Source organism: Rana temporaria, chromosome 6 (genome assembly GCF_905171775.1).
Source record: "Rana temporaria chromosome 6, aRanTem1.1, whole genome shotgun sequence".
In the NCBI taxonomy this organism is placed as follows: Eukaryota; Metazoa; Chordata; class Amphibia; order Anura; family Ranidae; genus Rana; species Rana temporaria.
In genome coordinates this window covers 80,657,666-80,677,672 of record NC_053494.1, presented here as the reverse complement: position 1 = coordinate 80,677,672, position 20,007 = coordinate 80,657,666, and the positions used below count along the sequence as shown (strand labels likewise).

At 46.7% G+C, this 20,007-nt stretch overlaps 1 protein-coding gene across 5 annotated transcripts in view; it reads left to right on the top strand.

Annotated features, from left to right (window-relative positions):
- The window catches only part of VPS35L (VPS35 endosomal protein sorting factor like), a 1,107,598-nt gene that overhangs the window by 126,013 nt on the left and 961,578 nt on the right, over positions 1–20,007 (top strand). For all 5 annotated transcript variants that reach the window (XM_040358550.1, XM_040358549.1, XM_040358548.1 and 2 more), the window contains exon 4: positions 5,947–6,063. In XM_040358550.1, coding sequence (XP_040214484.1) covers positions 5,947–6,063 — 117 coding nt within the window. The remainder of the gene's footprint in view (positions 1–5,946; positions 6,064–20,007) is intronic.

Below are 20,007 nucleotides of genomic sequence, written 5' to 3'. Positions count from 1 at the left end.
CTCACACCTCACCTACTTGGGGTATATAATTTTGCTATGAAAACGGGACAGTTGCCGCCTTCTATGTCAGAGGCGCTGATTGTCCTCATTCCCAAACCTCATAAGGATCACCTGCTTTGTGAATCGTATAGGCCGATCTCGCTCATTAATTCGCATGTCAAGATTCTGGCCAAGGTGCTCGCCCGGCGACTGAACACAGTCATTACTACCATTTATTGGTGCAGAGTAGACAGGGTTCATCCCTGGGCAATCAACCTCTATCACCTTGCGTAGACTGTTTATCAATCTGCAGGCCACTTTTGATGTGATGAGATCCCAGGCCGTTTTGGCCTTGGACACACACAAGGCATTTGACTCGGTCAAATGGCCATATCTGCTGGAGGTTCTGGCGAAGCTGGGATTCGGCAACACCTTTACCAGATGGGTGCAACTGCTTTATCTGAAGCCCACTACTAGATTGAGAGTGAACGCCTCCGTGTCTGATCCCTTTCCAATAGAGAGGCACCAGGCAGGGATGTCCCCTGTCACCGCTGCTCTTCGCATAGGCGATAGAGCTGTTGGCGGCATGGATAAGAGCCAGTGGGGAGATTGCGGGACTGATTGGGGGTCTAGAGGAGAAGGTATCTCTCTACGCTGATGACATGTTAATTTACTTGTCGGATCCCCAGTCGTGTCTCCCAGCCCTGCTGGAGATTATTCGGAGGTTTGGTCACTTCTCTGGATTCCAGGTTAACTGGGACAAGTCTCTCTTGTTCATGATTGACCAAGCAACATCAATAGTACTACCTCCCTCTTGCCCACTACAAGTTGTCAGCTCCTTCAGATATTTCCCTCTTGCCTACTACAAGTTGTCAGCTCCTTTCAGATATTTGGGAGTCATGGTACAACACCCATTATCCTCCTGCATCAAAATTGACCTGCACCCTCTTATCGGACCACACTCAAAACATGGACTACTCTCCTGCTTAAGTTACTGGGTAGGATAAACATTTTTTAAATGATGGAGGGGGGGGGGCAGTCAGGATTGCCAAGAATACCTTACAATTGACGGTACTGGAGGGCGGGCTTGCCCTACTTTGCCTCCAGACTTATTATATTGCCTCGCAGCTGGCCCATGCACATTAATGGTTTTATCCTGAAGCCAACAATGCGGCCACTGCCTTGGAGGCAGCTATACTTACCTCGTATGAGTCCCTGCAAAATCTGATTTGCATGTCCCTTGGAGGGCGGGAGGGTACAACTGTCCTGGCAATGACTCTACAGATTTTTAAACTCTCTAAACTACAGCCCTCCACTGACAGTAATACATACTCACCAAACACTCCACTCTGGGGGAATCCGAATCTAACAGAATTCTTCTGCAGATCTGATGGGGCATACTGATCAAAACAGGGGGTGAAAACCATTATGCATTTGTTCTCTAACATGTTTCGTCCTTTTTGAGGAATTTCGTGGAGACTAAAATCTACCCTGCATGGCCTACTACCTTTATTTGCAGATACGCCATACTACGGCAACACAGTTCGGCCTCTGAAATCTAGTTGTTTAACTCTCACCGCTGGAAGCCGGAAGCTTATTTTGGCCAAGGCAGATTGCTCTGCATCTATAGCAGGCTACCTATGACAGGGGCATTATTACAGCCAGCACTGTTCAGAGCTCAGAAGCACCAGACTTGGTCTCATCTTCTCTACCCACTTTAGAAATCATAGGAACAGATGACAATGAAGAGCACTTGGGGATAGTGCTAGGGGAGGGGAGGCTGCAGAAGATTTTTCACCCTCCGGATCTGATACACCTGATACTTTGGCTTCATGCAAAATTATTGCAGATGTAGACATGCTCACTTTTGTTGTGTGCAAAAAGCCTCAGTAACCTATGCTTCCCCATTATCTCGCCATATCCCTCCATGTAAGAAATCTACAAAAGTCTAAAAAACAAATTAATAAGTCATGAGGGTTGGGAATTCATAAAAAGTGTACTGTTAAACGGTAGCAGACTCTGTCGCCTCAGTCTTAAACAAATCACTTACTGTTCCCTAACACTAGCAGTCAGATGCCCTGGTAATTCAATGCACTCAATTCAGTTCTGTGTACTGTGGGAGACCAAATATAGTGAGTCCTGGGTAGGGGTGCAACGGATCAAAAAACTCACGGATCGGATCGATCCTCGGATCAGGAGTCACGGATCGGATCATTTTCGGATCAGCAAAAAAAAAAAGACAAATCTTGTTACACCCACCAGAGTTTTAGATTTCACAGTTCTTCTCAACACAAAACGGAGCTTATGTGCTTAAATACAGTGTTTCAAAATCCGACGGACTGTTTATTGCTAATGTGACAGAACACCTCTGATTTTTCACATTTAAACAGTCCGTCAGATTTACAAATACTGTATTTAAGCGTATAAGCTCTGTTTTGTGTTGAAATAACTGCATCTCGCAATACTTATATGTGCAGCCAAGTGGAAGTCGCAGCCCCATGTATGAAAGTGGTGTCACCAGTTCCCTACCTTGACCTGAACTATCCCAATCATCAGATCCCTTTAGTGTCATTGATCGGCGGGCTGAGTGTCTAGTGAAAATCCCCCCCTACGTGCTCAGTCCATACAGATCCCCCCAATCGCCTCCTCTCTCTTCTCTGGCAAGCAGCAGGACGCCCGGTGCGGCAGCGGCAGCGGCTCCCCGTGTGGATTCCTCAAGGTGCAGCATGGAGCTCATCGCTGGGCTGTTAGGAGTCAATGACATATTGAGCTCAAGTGCCCACAAACTTCCGAGGAGCAGCCTGCATTCCCCGCGCCGGGTGGACCTCAATGGCCGCCGCTTCGATAGCTAGGCCGAAGCCGCGGCCTTTCCTATGGACCAGGAGGCCCGTGGATCGCCGTGTGTCCCGACCCGAAGGTGCTGATCCGTACGGATCAGTTGCACCCCTAGTGACAATACATGATGTGTTCCCACTGTCATATGGCTTTCTTGTGCCACAGTGCCTACACACCGTCACGGTTTTATCCACTAACCTCTTTCCTTCATCATTATATTTGACAGGGAAGCCAAAATGCTCCCATACAGGGGATTTAAATGACGCGGGGCATTCAAGCTTCTCCGTTCGCCATGACCACGCTGTGTGTGGACTGAACATTTTTTTTTTTTAGAAAACAATCCTCGGATCACGTGTGTGCGGTTCGGATCAATCTTTTTCGGTTCGGATCACGGATCAATGACGATCCGTTGCACCCCTAGTCCTGGGTTTAGTAACACTTTTTTAAGGGACAGGTTTTTTCAACCTAGTATGTAGCTGGCTAACTGTACTGTAACTAATTTCAAAGCAAAGTACTACACTGTTTGGAGCTTAGAAGGGAGGGACCTGCTGCCGCTATTAGCAAAAAAGTGGAACAAGGCAGAGTGAATGATCTGGGAGAATCCAGAAGTACATGGAACCATGGGATTCAGATGAAAATATGGGAAAGTCTATCATAATCTGGGACTTTTGAGAGGTTTGCTTTAAAGCGGAGTTCCGGCCACAAATTGAAAAAAAAAACCTTTTTAAATATAAATACCCCTGTAATACACAAGCTGAATGTATTCTAGTACAGTTAGTCTGTAAACTAAGGTCCGTTTTGTTAGGTTGTTACAGCATTTAGACACTTTATAAAATAGAAATTGACTGGGGCCATCTTAAGTGTGGGCATTATGAAGCCAGACTGTATGACTTCCTGGATTTCAGCCTCGCACATGCTCAGTGCTGTAGAAGCAGTGTAATGGTTTCAGATCAGTTTTCAATAGCAACGGGAGTGTCAGAGGAAGTTACCGCCCCTTATCTATGCAAAGCAAACCTCTCCTCCCCTCCTCCCCTCCTTCCAGGAACCAGTAAATATAATAAATAATTTGTTCCTGTGCAGATATATCTACATAACAAGATGATATACATCTCTTGTTATATATGTGGTGTGTATACATATACCAGACATGTGCACTGTCAATAAATTCATTTTGTTAGTGCGGTGATGGTAGTGCGGTGATGGTAGTGCGGTGATGTTAGTGCGGTGATGTTAGTGCGGTGATGTTAGTGCGGTGATGTTAGTGCGGTGATGTTAGTGCGGTGATGTTAGTGCGGTGATGTTAGTGCGGTGATGTTAGTGCTGCGATGTTAGTGCTGCGATGTTAGTGCTGCGATGTTAGTGCGGTGATGTTAGTGCGGTGATGTTAGTGCGGTGATGTTAGTGCGGTGATGTTAGTGCGGTGATGTTAGTGCGGTGATGTTAGTGCGGTGATGTTAGTGCGGTGATGTTAGTGCGGTGATGTTAGTGCGGTGATGTTAGTGCGGTGATGTTAGTGCGGTGACAGTGCGGTGACAGTGCGGTGATGTCAGTGCGGTGATGTCAGTGCGGTGACAGTGTGGTGATGTTAGTGCGGTGACAGTGTGGTGATGTTAGTGCGGTGACAGTGCGGTGACAGTGTGGTGATGTTAGTGTGGTGATGTTAGTGTGGTGATGTTAGTGTGGTGATGTTAGTGCGGTGATGTTAGTGCGGTGACAGTGCGGTGACGGTGCGGTGACGGTGCGGTGACAGTGCGGTGATGTTGGTGCGGTGATGTTAGTGCGGTGACGGTGCGCTGACAGTGCGGTGATGTTAGTGCGGTGACAGTGCGGTGACGGTGCGGTGACGGTGCGGTGACAGTGCGGTGATGTTAGTGCGGTGACGGTGCGGTGACAGTGCGGTGATGTTAGTGCGGTGACAGTGCGGTGACAGTGCGGTGATGTTAGTGCGGTGACAGTGCGGTGACAGTGTGGTGATGTTAGTGCGGTGACAGTGCGGTGACAGTGCGGTGATGTTAGTGCGGTGACAGTGCGGTGATGTTAGTGCGGTGACAGTGCGGTGATGTTAGTGCGGTGACAGTGCGGTGATGTTAGTGCGGTGACAGTGCGGTGATGTTAGTGCGGTGACAGTGCGGTGATGTTAGTGCGGTGACAGTGCGGTGACAGTGCGGTGACATTATGTGCAGAGTGGGGGGGGAGGTACAGATGATCAGGCATACAGAGCACATCTCGGTCTGTGTAGATCTGTATGTGAGTACAGTGATCATAGTACAGCCCCGCCTCCCTGCACTAGACTTGTAACACACAGTGCAGAGCGATGTTGCAATGTACAGGGAGGCGGGGCTGTACTATGCTCGGTGCTCTCACTATCAGACAGAGTGAGACTTGCTCTCTCTGCCTGATGATCTGTATCTCCGTGCATCGGAGACAGATGGCAGGTGGGCGGGTGGTGGAGGGAGGAGGACGGGGGCGGCGGTGACGGACGGGTGGAGGAGCTAGGACGGGGGCGGTGCTAGGACGGGGGCGGTGCTAGGACGGGTGGACGAGCTAGGACGGGGGAGGAGTTGGAGAGGGAGAAGAGGAAGGACACCACCTCTATGGGCGGCACTGCCCTCCCTCCCTCCCGCCCCCCGAGATGTTCATCCACGGCTGCGATGTTCAGCCCAGCCTCCTGGGATTGAAGACACACATATCCCAGGAGGCATAGCAGCGCTGGATGCGGCGGGGGGGGCCATTCCGCCGCGGCGGGGGAATAAGAGACTCACAGATAAAAACGTGAGTTTTTAAAAGACAAAAATAAAACATCCCAAATGTATTTAAAGGGGCAGTGTAAAAACTAATGCAAAGAAGTTGTAAAATAGGGTGGAACTCCGCTTTAAGTGTATTTCCTGACTAAAGGCTGTACCAAAGGCTGGAGTGGTTTGCAGACAGGTTGCGGGTCATGGCTAGCTAGCCTTGATTTTTTTTTTTTTTTTAATTCGGAGTTTGGCAAAAAAAATAAGATGGCCTTGATACTTGTGGCACATAGTCAGCTAAGTCTAGGGCTTCTGAGTTTTAACATACTTTTCTTTATGTTGTATTTTAGCTGTTGTATTGCACAACTGCCATTAGAATAATCTCTCTTGTGTTGCTTAGGATGCTAGCAGAAAGAAGTGCGAGAAGGAAGAATACTTGAGAAGTGACTTTGAGCCATGGTCAAGCAAACGTGGAGAAATTTTGGCTCGATACACAACAACTGAAAAACTTTCCATCGTAAGTGTATCATGCTGTTGCATTGCAAATTCAGTTAATCCTTTTGAGCAGTGTTCTGCATTTAATAAATTCCCCTGACAGGAAATTATTTTTCCTTAATAGAGGTTGGAGTTTAACATTACAACAGGTCATAATTTGCATCTTTGTGTTTTCCTTAATAGAGGTTGGAGTTTAACATTACAACAGGTCATAATTTGCATCTTTGTGTGTAGTACTCCTAAGGTTTATTAATGTTTACACGATTTTAAAGCTGAATTTTAAAGAAGTAAACATATCCCTACATCATTATTTACAATACCTGTAATCAGGGCTTTTTTTCTCAAACAATAGGTGCTGGAACTCAACCACGACCCCCCCCAAAACCCCTCCACTCACACACACCCTCCAAATCACATCAAATAGTGGGTGTGGTCTGTCAAATTTCACCAACAATAGGAGGGTCTTAAAGGGGCATTAAATACCAGGATTGCATTACATACAGAGTGCAAAGCCTGTCACTAGTAAACACAGAAACCGGACTGCTGTGTTTACAAGTGATTGTGGTGAGCAGGCACCAAAGGGTTTGGAGCCAGAGGTGGTGGAACTGAGTTCCACCAAGTTCCCCCTGAAAAAAAGCCCTGCCTGTAATGAATGATGTGTTGTGCAGGCAGCTGGATCTTTGAGGCATCTTCGCTGCAGGGATGTCCAGTCAGCTTCTGTCTCTGAACTTCAGGTGCTGTAATGGTTATCGCCTTCGGATCTTCCGGCACAGCAGCAGTACAGATGGTCCAACGACGAGGACATGCCCCCCTATTTTCCTTGTCCACTGAGAAGAGTTCTTCCATGGTTTACACTGCTTGTAACACAATCTGTGAAGGGGGAGAGTCTGGTCAGTCAGATTCTCTGCCCTATGCACAGTTTATTGCAAGCAATGTAATCAATGATAACTATTCTCAATAGAGGAAGAGGGGGGGGGGGGGGGGCGTTGGACCAACTATACTGCTGTCTGTTCTGCTTGAAGATCTAAGCTGTTAACCATTGCATCGCCAGAAATTCAGAGATGGGAAGAGGCATCCCTAAAATTCAATTTTTCCAGGATGCAGCTGCCTGCATATGAGATGTCATTATAGATGGGGGGTATTGTGACTAAAGCTGTAGCTGTTGTTTTTTTTAACACCTGCAATGCTGTCACACATTGACAATTACTCAGGCATTCCAAACTTTTTAAAACATTTTTTTTATTTTTTTTCGGAAATTGCTTTGTTTTGGTGTTATTTAATCGTCACTGGATTTTTTATTTTGTCATATAAGAAAAAAGACTGAAAATTTGGAAAAAACGTTTTTGGTTTAGTATAAAATTGTGCTTATACAATTTTACACCTCAAAACACATTCTCCTACTCCCAGAGTATGGGAATAACATATTTGTGAAACTTTTTTTTTTTTTTTTAAACCTAGCATCATAGTGGGATCCAAAAAGCACCTTTGGTCATTCTAGGTGCTTAAATTGCACATCTAATTTCCAGACTAGCTATCGGACACTTTGGTGCCACGTTTTTTAAGGGGCACTGACGAAGTATGGGGGGGGGATAAAAAAATGATCACATTTTTATATATACTCCTTGCAGAACTGCTCAAGTTCAGTTAAATTTGGTAGTGACCGTTTTTGTGCTGCAGTCTTCGTCATTCTACAGATTTTCATTGGGGTTTAAGTTTGACGACACAATGCACCTTTCTCCTTCAAAACAAAACCAAAGAAATTCCCGGCTCAACTTACCGACCAGCCTGCTAACCAACCAAATTGTCCTTTCTAACGAACAGTATGTGTTTAAAAAATGGGTTTCGTTTACACACACTTGTTAATGCATGTGCAAGCTACAGAACCCTGTCAAGGCACCCCAGTATCTGTAGTCCTAACTAAATTTTTAGAGCCTTCACAGTGGAAGCACATGCATAGAGGGCGCCTACCCCTCCTTAAAGGCATGGAGGCACGCTGGAAACCCAGAATCTAGCACCATGGCCGCAAAAGGTATCTAATACATCCCCTCACCAATATTTTAACAGTACAAAAAAATGGCCACTGCCCTCACCTATAACCGGCAATTACAGCAAGGAGCACATGGAAGGGCAATGCATGCAAACAAAGAAGAAAAAAAAAAGTTGAGTTGGAACTACAGAAACAGGGGTGCCTTGACAGGGCTCTGTAGCTTGCACATGTATTTGCAAATGTGTGCAAACTAAACCCGTTTTTTTAACGCATACTGTTAGACAGGACAATTCCATTGGTTAGCAGGCTGGTCAGTAAGTTGAGCCGGGTATTTCTTTGGTTTTGTTTTGCATGCGTTTCCCTTCCATGTGCTCCTTGCTGTAAAGGCCAGTTATAGGTGAGGGCATTAGCCATTTGTTTGTACTTTTTCACATTCGACCACTGTGTGGTCATTTTTGTTGGGTACTTTAAATCATTGTCACGTTGAAAGGTAAGCATTTATCCCATTGATAACTTACCTACGGAGGACAAAGTCCTCAATATTTACGGGTCCAGGACTCTATCCTCTTTTAGCACTCGCCAATGCTTTTTAAAGAGAAAGTAAACCCAGTCTTATTATTATTATTATCATTTTTTTTTTTTTTTTTATCTTTTCGTCCATGGACGGACACGGCCTTCACAAGTCTTGACATATGGGTTATGTTCCTGTTCATAGGAGAGGACTAGGCAGAACATGTTGCATATTTAAATACATGTTACTTTAACAGAGTTGAACAGCCCTGCCCAGGGTTCAGTTTTTTTTTTTCTGCCTAGCAGAGGAGAAAGACATGGCTCCATTTTGGCCCATGTCCTGGCCAGTGTCCTGAAGAATTTGTGTATTTTTATTTTATGTTTGTGATTCTTCTATCAACTGTCAGCTGGATGACAGGGTGAATAATATAGATCCTTGTAGTCTCCCCAGTCCGGCCATCGAGCGTGAGCAGACCTTAACCACCCATTGGGTTAGCCATGACATACCCCACGACTCCAGGGGTGGCTGGTGGGTTTTTGCTCCAGGGTCCACATATGACTGGGCTGCTTGCTGTCTCACTCACAGTGAACCAGGCTGACAGCTACTCCAACTCGGTTGTAGGTCTGTCAGGAACGCACCAGCGGGTCCTCGCATGGATGGGTAAGTACAGTTCCTCCTGCCTCGGCAGGTTGGAACAGCTGGGCATTCCTGGGATTAGGGGGTTCTCCTATCCTCCCTTTCCCTGCTCTGTCACATTTCCACTTCTGCCGCCTAATTTGGCTGAAATGCTGGTCCACTGACCAGGCTTTGAAAAAAGCCCTGGCAGACTTACCTTTCAAAGGTGAAATGCTTTTTGGTGCCTCGCTGGACGACATTATTAAGGATGTCACTGGAGGTAAGGGCACTCGCCTCCCTCAGTCCACCAAGGGGAAGGAGCCGCGCCTTTAAGCCTTGTCCTTCCATTTTCCACGCAGAAACAGTATTTTCGTCAGTCAGGGCCCGCGGGTAGACCCTCCCTAGCTGACAAAGGCTTGTCTGGGAGACAGAAGCGTCCCTGGGTGCGTAAGCCGTCAACCAAACCCGCCACCGCATGAAGTTTTGCCCCCGCCTGACTCATGTGTATGGGGACGGCTTCGCAGGTTCATGGCTCGGTGAAAGATCAAGTTTCTTTCCTGTCCGCTGAACAGATTCTTTCCCTCTCCTTCCAGCTCGTCAATCTGCCCTTTTGGGGGCAGTGCAAGACTTGCTGAGTTGCAGAGTAATTTTACCTGTCCCGCGGGACGAGAGGTTTTCAGGGATTTTATTCTAATCTGTTTGTGGTCCCGAAAAAGGACGACGTCCATCCAATCTTGGACCCCAAAGCCCTAAATGCCTTTGTAAGAGTACGGAAGCTCCGTATGGAATCAATTTGTTCGGTGGTTGCTGCGCTCCATCCGGGGGACTTTCTGGCGTCCTTGGACATCAAGGGCGCATACTTGCATGTCCCAATTTTGTTAAGGACACCAGAGGTTTCTGCGTTTTGCGAAGACCACTATCAGTTTGTGGCTTATCCCTTTGCCCTGGCGTCAGCACCAAGAGTTTTCACCAAGGTGCTTTCCCCGATTCTAGCTTTGCTGAGACAGCGAGGCATTGCCATCGTGGGCTACTGAGACGATCTTCTGAGTGCAGCTTCTGGCTCAGAATTTAGAGGTAGATGTGTCTATAGCCAGTGGGACCCTCCGAGAATTTGGTCGGGTGTTGAACATCCAGAAGTCCTTCAAGGCAGTACTGTATGCATGTGAAAAAGGGGAAAATACTGCGCTGATCTAAATATCAAGTGAGCAGCCACACAAGCAATATGACAAAAATTGAAAATAAAATAGTGAAACAATATGCAGCGCTAAAAATTCTTATAAAGAACAAATTATGCATCAATGTGATGATAACACAATAACCTGTGAGTGAGTGTCCATTTGAAACAACCAGCACAAAAAGAAAAACACAAAGGAAAAAGTCCATCAATATGGGGTGTATGACCACATCCTCATCTTTGGAAAAACTTTCTGCACGGTAGAATCGAAAATAGATGGAATACTCTTACCAGATGTCGTGGATCTGCTTGTCAGCGACAGCAGATCATAAAGGCATGTAAGGGATCGGCTCGGCTCTGCTCGGCTGGATGTTGGTACAATGGTAGACTCACCACGGGGTATCCTGTTGAATGGTTGTAGGCCTGGACTGGAACCTCACCGTAGGTGTACTCGCTCCAACTCGAATCCGTGGACAGGAACCAAGAGTCCGATTCTTTAAACGCCAACTGGTGATGCGAACAGTGGTGTCCACTGATGCAAGGTGCACACTGGTATGGAGTTTTGAAAAAACTTTGTATCCAAGCAAGTCATGCAGGGAAGAGAAAGAAAACAATGCTCCGGATGGTGCAGGTAAAAGAGGATAGGTTTTATTGAAATAAAACCAATGACATAAAAGTGATCACTTCAGTAAAAAATTGAATAAAAGCAATATGGGGTGCAGGTATATCAAGCCCGACGCGTTTCGTCCAAGTGGACTTCAACTGGGGCATCTACCTTCACCCCCATATTGCCACATATATATAATGAAATTGCTTAGTCAAACCAGGTGGGCGGACCAACCAGGTAAGCTCGGTAATTAACCAATCTGATCCGGCAATGCTCCCGACCAAATGGTTACCAATCATCAATCAGCTTTTAAACAAACAGGAAATGAATAAACAAAACCTTATCTGAAAAACATACAGTTACAAAAAAGGAAAACAAATATTACATCATTCCCATTGTGCAACATGTGTTAAACCCATGAATTCATTATGCAGCCTGTATTAGGTTCATAGATTCATATCAGTGATTATTTGGAGTAAACAAAAAAAAGGGGGAAGTGAAAAATGGGGAGGGATGTTTGCCACCTGTATCTGGGCTGCAATGGATACTCTCCACCTTTCTGTTGAAACGATCCATATTGAATCCTCCCATGAATCGAGGCTAACCTGCATCTAATGCAGGAAGTGTTGACTAATGTCTTGTCTGGGGACACAAGCCAGTGCGCTGCTCGATCTACCTTGCAACGCTAGCCTGGCGTCCCCAGACATCCCAGAACCACCCTGGAGCGCAACGCCTGTGTGTGAATTCACGCCGCGTGTGACGTCATCACGCGACGGGAAAGCACACGTCGCTTGGTGGCCAATGGGAGCGCGGCACCATTAAACACATGGCATCCGATGGCCAATGGGGGCGCGGCTCCTCTGACGTGTGAGTCTGACAGAAAGGCGCCGCTCAACCATCTCCATCTGGGTGTTTGTTTAAAATGTACTGGCAAGGCTGCCAGACTCTTAACATATGAGCGATGAAGTGAATCCTTCACGCTCATAGTATGATCATCCCTGCGTGCTCCTATATTAAAGAAAAACGTGCATGGGGAATAAAACGTGAAAAAAGGGGGAAATGTCGCCCTCAAGGGGGGAAAAAAGGGCAGCACAACCCCAGGACCTTTTACACAAAAAACATGTGTCACAAAGTGCAAAAAATATGTATATCTATGCATTGTAAACATACACCTCTCAGAAATGTCAACCATATAAAATGTGAATCAAAAGTTGCTGGATCTATTAAGGATCACAGTTAAAAAAAAATATTTTGTATATAAACTCTGTGGTTTGCTAACGCAAAAAAGACAAAAATAAATTAAATAACTCAAATATTAATAAGATTAGGCCTTGTTTATGAATGAATTAATATCCCATTCTACGTTCATACCGAATGGTTGGTATGTGCGTAATTCATGTATCCAGTATGTTTCTAACTGCGATACACCCCGTATGCGGGATTCACCTCTCCAGTGGGGTACAAAACGATCAATAACCAAAAACTGAGTCCCGTAGGGATTTTTGTCATGATATTGCAAATAGTGTCGTGGAACACTATGGTTGGTTTTGCCCAGCAAGATGTTAGCTATGTGCTCGTTCACTCGAACCGTGAAGGTTCTAATAGTCCTCCCGATATATTGTTTCTTGCAAGGGCAAGTTAGAAGGTAAACAACGTATCGGGTGGCGCATGTCGTGAAATGTTTCATCTGGTATATTTTGGAGGTGGTCGTAGACTGGAAAGTTTCACTTTTCCGTCTGCCGCTTGTGTTGTGCAAACACACATTACACCTGCGGCAGGGGAAAAAAGCCTTGCAGTCCTGAAAAAAGGTGACCTGTTTCGGGGCATCAATGACATTCGGGGCTATCTGTCCTTGAATGGATCTAGCCCCCCTGAAAATGACGCCCGCCCTATCTGGTATGACCGGACCCAAAACTCTGTCATTTCTTAGAACACCCCAGTGTTTTGCAAGTATTTCTTTAATTTGCCTGGACTGGACAGAATATGTGGTGAAGAAAGACCACCGGAATTTGTCGTCCGTGGCTTTCTTAGGGCGAACCTCCAGAAGCGAACTGCGATCCAAATGTAGGCTTCGCTCAATTTCTGCTTCCAGTTCTCCTACTTCATACCCCTTCTCTACAAATCTGTCTTTCAGGACCGTAGATTGGGCAATAAAGTCTTCAGTCTTAGTACAATTCCGCCTAAGTCGCAAAAACTGGCTCCGAGGGACGGATTTTAACCACTGGGGGTGGTGGCAGCTATCCAGCGGTATGTAGCCGTTACGATCGGTTGGTTTGAAGTATGTACTAAATTCTAGATGTTGTTCGACTACTTTGATCTCCAAGTCGAGAAAATGCACAGAGGTAGAACTAGCCTCATGGCTCAGTCGAATACCTCTGTCATTGTTGTTCAATGTCGACATGAAGTCATTAAGCGATTCTAAGTCGCCTTTCCATAAGAGGAGGATGTCGTCTATATATCTGGCCCAAAGGACCAGTTCTCGACTTGGAGATCAAAGTAGTCGAACAACATCTAGAATTTAGTACATACTTCAAACCAACCGATCGTAACGGCTACATACCGCTGGATAGCTGCCACCACCCCCAGTGGTTAAAATCCGTCCCTCGGAGCCAGTTTTTGCGACTTAGGCGGAATTGTACTAAGACTGAAGACTTTATTGCCCAATCTACGGTCCTGAAAGACAGATTTGTAGAGAAGGGGTATGAAGTAGGAGAACTGGAAGCAGAAATTGAGCGAAGCCTACATTTGGATCGCAGTTCGCTTCTGGAGGTTCGCCCTAAGAAAGCCACGGACGACAAATTCCGGTGGCCTTTCTTCACCACATATTCTGTCCAGGCAAATTAAAGAAATACTTGCAAAACACTGGGGTGTTCTAAGAAATGACAGAGTTTTGGGTCCGGTCATACCAGATAGGGCGGGCGTCATTTTCAGGGGGGCTAGATCCATTCAAGGACAGATAGCCCCGAATGTCATTGATGCCCCGAAACAGGTCACCTTTTTTCAGGACTGCAAGGCTTTTTTCCCCTGCCGCAGGTGTAATGTGTGTTTGCACAACACAAGCGGCAGACGGAAAAGTGAAACTTTCCAGTCTACGACCACCTCCAAAATATACCAGATGAAACATTTCACGACATGCGCCACCCGATACGTTGTTTACCTTCTAACTTGCCCTTGCAAGAAACAATATATCGGGAGGACTATTAGAACCTTCACGGTTCGAGTGAACGAGCACATAGCTAACATCTTGCTGGGCAAAACCAACCATAGTGTTCCACGACACTATTTGCAATATCATGACAAAAATCCCTACGGGACTCAGTTTTTGGTTATTGATCGTTTTGTACCCCACTGGAGAGGTGAATCCCGCATACGGGGTGTATCGCAGTTAGAAACATACTGGATACATGAATTACGCACATACCAACCATTCGGTATGAACGTAGAATGGGATATTAATTCATTCATAAACAAGGCCTAATCTTATTAATATTTGAGTTATTTTAATTTATTTTTGTCTTTTTTGCGTTAGCAAACCACAGAGTTTATATACAAAATATTTTTTTTAACTGTGATCCTTAATAGATCCAGCAACTTTTGATTCACATTTTATATGGTTGACATTTCTGAGAGGTGTATGTTTACAATGCATAGATATACATATTTTTTGCACTTTGTGACACATGTTTTTTGTGTAAAAGGTCCTGGGGTTGTGCTGCCCTTTTTTCCCCCCTTGAGGGCGACATTTCCCCCTTTTTTCACGTTTTATTCCCCATGCACGTTTTTCTTTAATATAGGAGCACGCAGGGATGATCATACTATGAGCGTGAAGGATTCACTTCATCGCTCATATGTTAAGAGTCTGGCAGCCTTGCCAGTACATTTTAAACCAACACCCAGATGGAGATGGTTGAGCGGCGCCTTTCTGTCAGACTCACACGTCAGAGGAGCCGCGCCCCCATTGGCCATCGGATGCCATGTGTTTAATGGTGCCGCGCTCCCATTGGCCACCAAGCGACGTGTGCTTTCCCGTCGCGTGATGACGTCACACGCGGCGTGAATTCACACACAGGCGTTGCGCTCCAGGGTGGTTCTGGGATGTCTGGGGACGCCAGGCTAGCGTTGCAAGGTAGATCGAGCAGCGCACTGGCTTGTGTCCCCAGACAAGACATTAGTCAACACTTCCTGCATTAGATGCAGGTTAGCCTCGATTCATGGGAGGATTCAATATGGATCGTTTCAACAGAAAGGTGGAGAGTATCCATTGCAGCCCAGATACAGGTGGCAAACATCCCTCCCCATTTTTCACTTCCCCCTTTTTTTTGTTTACTCCAAATAATCACTGATATGAATCTATGAACCTAATACAGGCTGCATAATGAATTCATGGGTTTAACACATGTTGCACAATGGGAATGATGTAATATTTGTTTTCCTTTTTTGTAACTGTATGTTTTTCAGATAAGGTTTTGTTTATTCATTTCCTGTTTGTTTAAAAGCTGATTGATGATTGGTAACCATTTGGTCGGGAGCATTGCCGGATCAGATTGGTTAATTACCGAGCTTACCTGGTTGGTCCGCCCACCTGGTTTGACTAAGCAATTTCATTATATATATGTGGCAATATGGGGGTGAAGGTAGATGCCCCAGTTGAAGTCCACTTGGACGAAACGCGTCGGGCTTGCTATACCTGCACCCCATATTGCTTTTATTCAATTTTTTACTGAAGTGATCACTTTTATGTCATTGGTTTTATTTCAATAAAACCTATCCTCTTTTACCTGCACCATCCGGAGCATTGTTTTCTTTCTCTTCCCTGCATGACTTGCTTGGATACAAAGTTTTTTCAAAACTCCATACCAGTGTGCACCTTGCATCAGTGGACACCACTGTTCGCATCACCAGTTGGCGTTTAAAGAATCGGACTCTTGGTTCCTGTCCACGGATTCGAGTTGGAGCGAGTACACCTACGGTGAGGTTCCAGTCCAGGCCTACAACCATTCAACAGGATACCCCGTGGTGAGTCTACCATTGTACCAACATCCAGCCGAGCAGAGCCGAGCCGATCCCTTACATGCCTTTATGATCTGCTGTCGCTGACAAGCAGATCCACGACATCTGGTAAGAGTATTCCATCTATTTTCGATTCTACCGTGCAGAAAGTTTTTCCAAAGATGAGGATGTGGTCATACACCCCATATTGATGGACTTTTTCCTTTGTGTTTTTCTTTTTGTGCTGGTTGTTTCAAATGGACACTCACTCACAGGTTATTGTGTTATCATCACATTGATGCATAATTTGTTCTTTATAAGAATTTTTAGCGCTGCATATTGTTTCACTATTTTATTTTCAGTACTGTATGCATGCCCAATTCCTCCACGTGTATTGCAGAGGGAGATCCTGTCCAAATGGAACAAATCTCCGTTGTCTCTGGATCGCCAGATTCAGGTAGGTCACCTAGTCAGTCTCTCTAAATTGGTGGCTGAGATTCCCGGCTGTTTGGTCCGGGAAGTCGTTTCTCCTAATCCAGTGGACAGTGATTACAACGGACACCAGCCTCACAGGTTGGGGGGGTGTCTGGGAGACCCAGTTGGACTCAAGAAGAATCCTGTTTGCCGATCAATATCCTGGAACTTCGGGCGATCAGGCTGTGCCTCTCCTCGTGGTCGAGGAGGTTGCAAGATCGCCCAATCAGGATCCAGTCGAACAATGCCACGGCAGTGGCTTATGTCGACCATCGGGGGGGGGGGGGGAGCGCGGAGCTCGGCTACAGCGTCCAAGGTCACTCACATCCTGCGTTGGGCAGAAGGAAACGTTCCGGCTCTGTTGGCCGTCTACATTCCGGGCGTAGAAAACTGGCAGGTGGACTACCTGAGTCGCCAGATGCTGGACCAGGGGGAATGGTCATTGCATCAGGAGGTGTTTCAACCCCTTCTGCAGGAGGTGGGGCACCCCGGACGTGGATCTCCTGGCTTCTCTCCTCCATCACAAGGTGTCAAGGTTCGTGGCCAGGTCCAGAGATCCCTGGGCAGATGCTTTGGACGCGTGGGTGGCCCCATGGGGTCAGTATTGATAATTTATGCCCCCCCCCCCCCCACTGAAGTTGCTTCCTCATCTGCTCCTCAGAGTGGAGACCAAGGGGATCCCGGTGATTCTAATCGCTTCAGATTGGCTCTGGCGTCCTTGGTACGCCGATCTTGTGAGCCTGGTGGCGGATGCACCCTGGCGGCTGCCAATGCGGGAGGACCTTCTCTCTCAAGGTCCCATACTTCATCCTGCTTTACAGTTGCTGGCTTTAACAGCATGGCTTTTGAAAGCCAGGTGCTAGGGGACCAAGGTCTTTTGGACTCTGTCATCTCAACCATACTGAGGGCACGAAAGTCTTCTACCAGGAAGATCTACCATCGCACCTGGAAGGCCTACATCTCTGTGCAAAGACATGGGGTGGCGTCCATGGACGTATTCGGTTTCTAGGGTCCTGCTGTTTCTACAGCATGGAGTTGATCAGAAACTTGCCTTAAGCACCATTAAGGGACAGATATCAGCCTTGCCTGTGTTCTTTCAACAGCCTTTGGTGGCCCGTTCTCTGGTGGGTACCTTTTTGTGCATCATGTGCTTCCTCCTTTAAGACCACCTCTTCCTCCATGGGATTTGAATCTGGTGCCCTCTGTTCTCCAGGAACCTCTCTTTGAAAATATCAGAGAGATTCCTCTCGACACTATCTCAGAAGGTGGCCTTTTTAGTGGCCATTACATCTGTCGGACGTGTTTCTGAATTGGCAGCCTTGTCTTGCAAGTCGCCATACTTGGTCCTCCGTAAGGATAAAGCGGTGCTGCGCCCGCAGCCTTCCTTCCTTCCTTCCCAAAGGTGGTTTCGGCCTTCCACCTTAATGAGGACATTGTTCTTCCATCCTTGTGTCCTCGGCCGGCGCATCCTAAAGAGGTTGCGCTTCATACTTTAGACGTGGTACTTGCTTTGCGGGTGTACCTGTCTGCTACGGCTCAGTTTCGGAGGCCTGACTCAGGATTTGTGTTGGTGTCTGGTCCACAAAAGGGCCTGGCGGTCTCACAGGCACCATTTCTCGGATCAGGCATACCATCATACAGGCCTATGCTCTTAAGGGGCGGGCTTCCCCCTTTCTGGTCACGGCACATTCAACCAGGGTGATTGGTGCTTCCTGGGCTTTCCGACATCAAGCATCTGTCTCACAGGTGTGCAAAGAGGCGACTTGGTCGTCAGTGCACACCTTCTCCAAATTTTACAAGGTTGATGTCGGTGCATCTTCAGATGCTTCCTTCGGCTGCAAGGTTTTGCAGGCGGCTGTTTAAAGTTGCACCTCTGTTGAGCTCTGCTTGTTTTGGGGTGAAGTTTGTTTTTTTGGTACTGTTCCCACCCCTCGTTTTTTTTTTTTTTTACACTGCTTGGGGACATCCCATATGTCAAGACTTGTGAAGGCTGTGTTTGTCCATGGACAAAAAGAGAAAAAAGGACGGTCACAGCACCCACCCCTCCTTTTTTAGGTTGGTACTGCTGGTTACGAACTGAGCTGCTGTCTGCAGGGTGGAGGGTTATGTTTGGAGGGACCGCCCCCTGGGCAGGGCTGTTCAACTCTGTTAAAGTAAAATGTATTTAAATATCTAACATGTTCTGCCTAGTCTTCTCCTATGAACAGGAACATAACCCACATGTCAAGACTTGTCAAGGATGTGTCCGTCCATGGAAGACCTAGAAATGGATTTTAACCGTGAGTACAAAAAATCCTATTTCACATCGTCCATGGACAGACACAGCTCCTTAAATCTTGACAAGTGGGTTATGTTCCCTGTTTACATGAGGACTAGGCAAAAACTGTTAATGTAACATGTATTTAACATGAGTTGAACAGCCCCGCCCAGGGAGCGGTCCCTCCAGACATAACCCTCCTCACTGTAGCATGCAGCCTCAGTTTCATTCTGCCTAGCAAGGAGAAGGACGTATGGCTCCCTTTGGGCCCAGCGCCCTGAGGAGAAATTTAATTGAATTTTACTTTTTCTTGAAGAATCTTCTTTCAACTGTCGGCTGAGAGACAGGCTGATTAATATAGATCCTTGTAGTCTACTCAGTCCGACCAGCAAGCGTGGACACACCTTTGCAAAGAGGCTGGGTCTGCCACGCCATACCCCATGACTCCTGGGGTGGCCGGTGAGCTTTGCTCCGAGGTCCACATGTGACTGGGCTGTAATGTTGTCTCACTCACAGTGGACCGGGCCGACCGTTGCCTCCATTTGGTTGTATTTCTGTCAGGAATGAGTCAGCGAGTCCTCGCTTGGACGGGTAAGTACAGTCCCTCCTGCTTCGGTGTGTTGGTACGGCTGGGGTTCGGGGGTCCTCTTCTCCCTTCCCTGCTCCTTTTCCATTGCTGCATTGCTAACATTGCCGCTGTCGGGGGGAGGGGCCTTTCCTGAGGGGACTGTTATCTGGCCTGTTTTTTTTTTTTTTTTTGTATTGGGCTTTCCTTTCACTGTTAAAAAGCCTTGTGATGAGCACAGATGTTTATGATTATACTTCAGCGAGTAGTTAGACGCTGACTGGTGACACCTGTAACGGTTTTGCTTTTTATGCTGTATCTGTGTCTTTATGCTTAAATAAAAAAAGCCCTAGGAGATTTTCCTGTTTTAACACAGGTCCCTGCAGATGCCGCACAGTTACCTCACGGTACTTTTCCTCTCACACGCTGTGTGCTGAGAGCGGACGGCAGCGCTGGGCAGTCTCCTCCTGAGGTGAGTCCCCTGGTTACTCCTGGTCAGCGCAGAAAGTGGGTGAGAGGCCCTGAATAGGGCTCTAGGAGCTTTTGTTTATTTGTAAGGACAGGTGTGCATATTATAATACACACTAGGTAAATATTAATTAATATTGAGTCAGTACCTGGGTCCTTCCCCACATGCTGGTGGTGGCAGCAGGTGTTAGCACCTGGGATTCCCACAGAGTTTTTATTGTTAGTCCTGGACACGTTTGTGCCAGGGTGGGGGTGGACTGCGGGCGGTAAAAGAGTGCCCCCTTCACCGTTATCCCCTGGGGAATGCTCTGTTATGAAG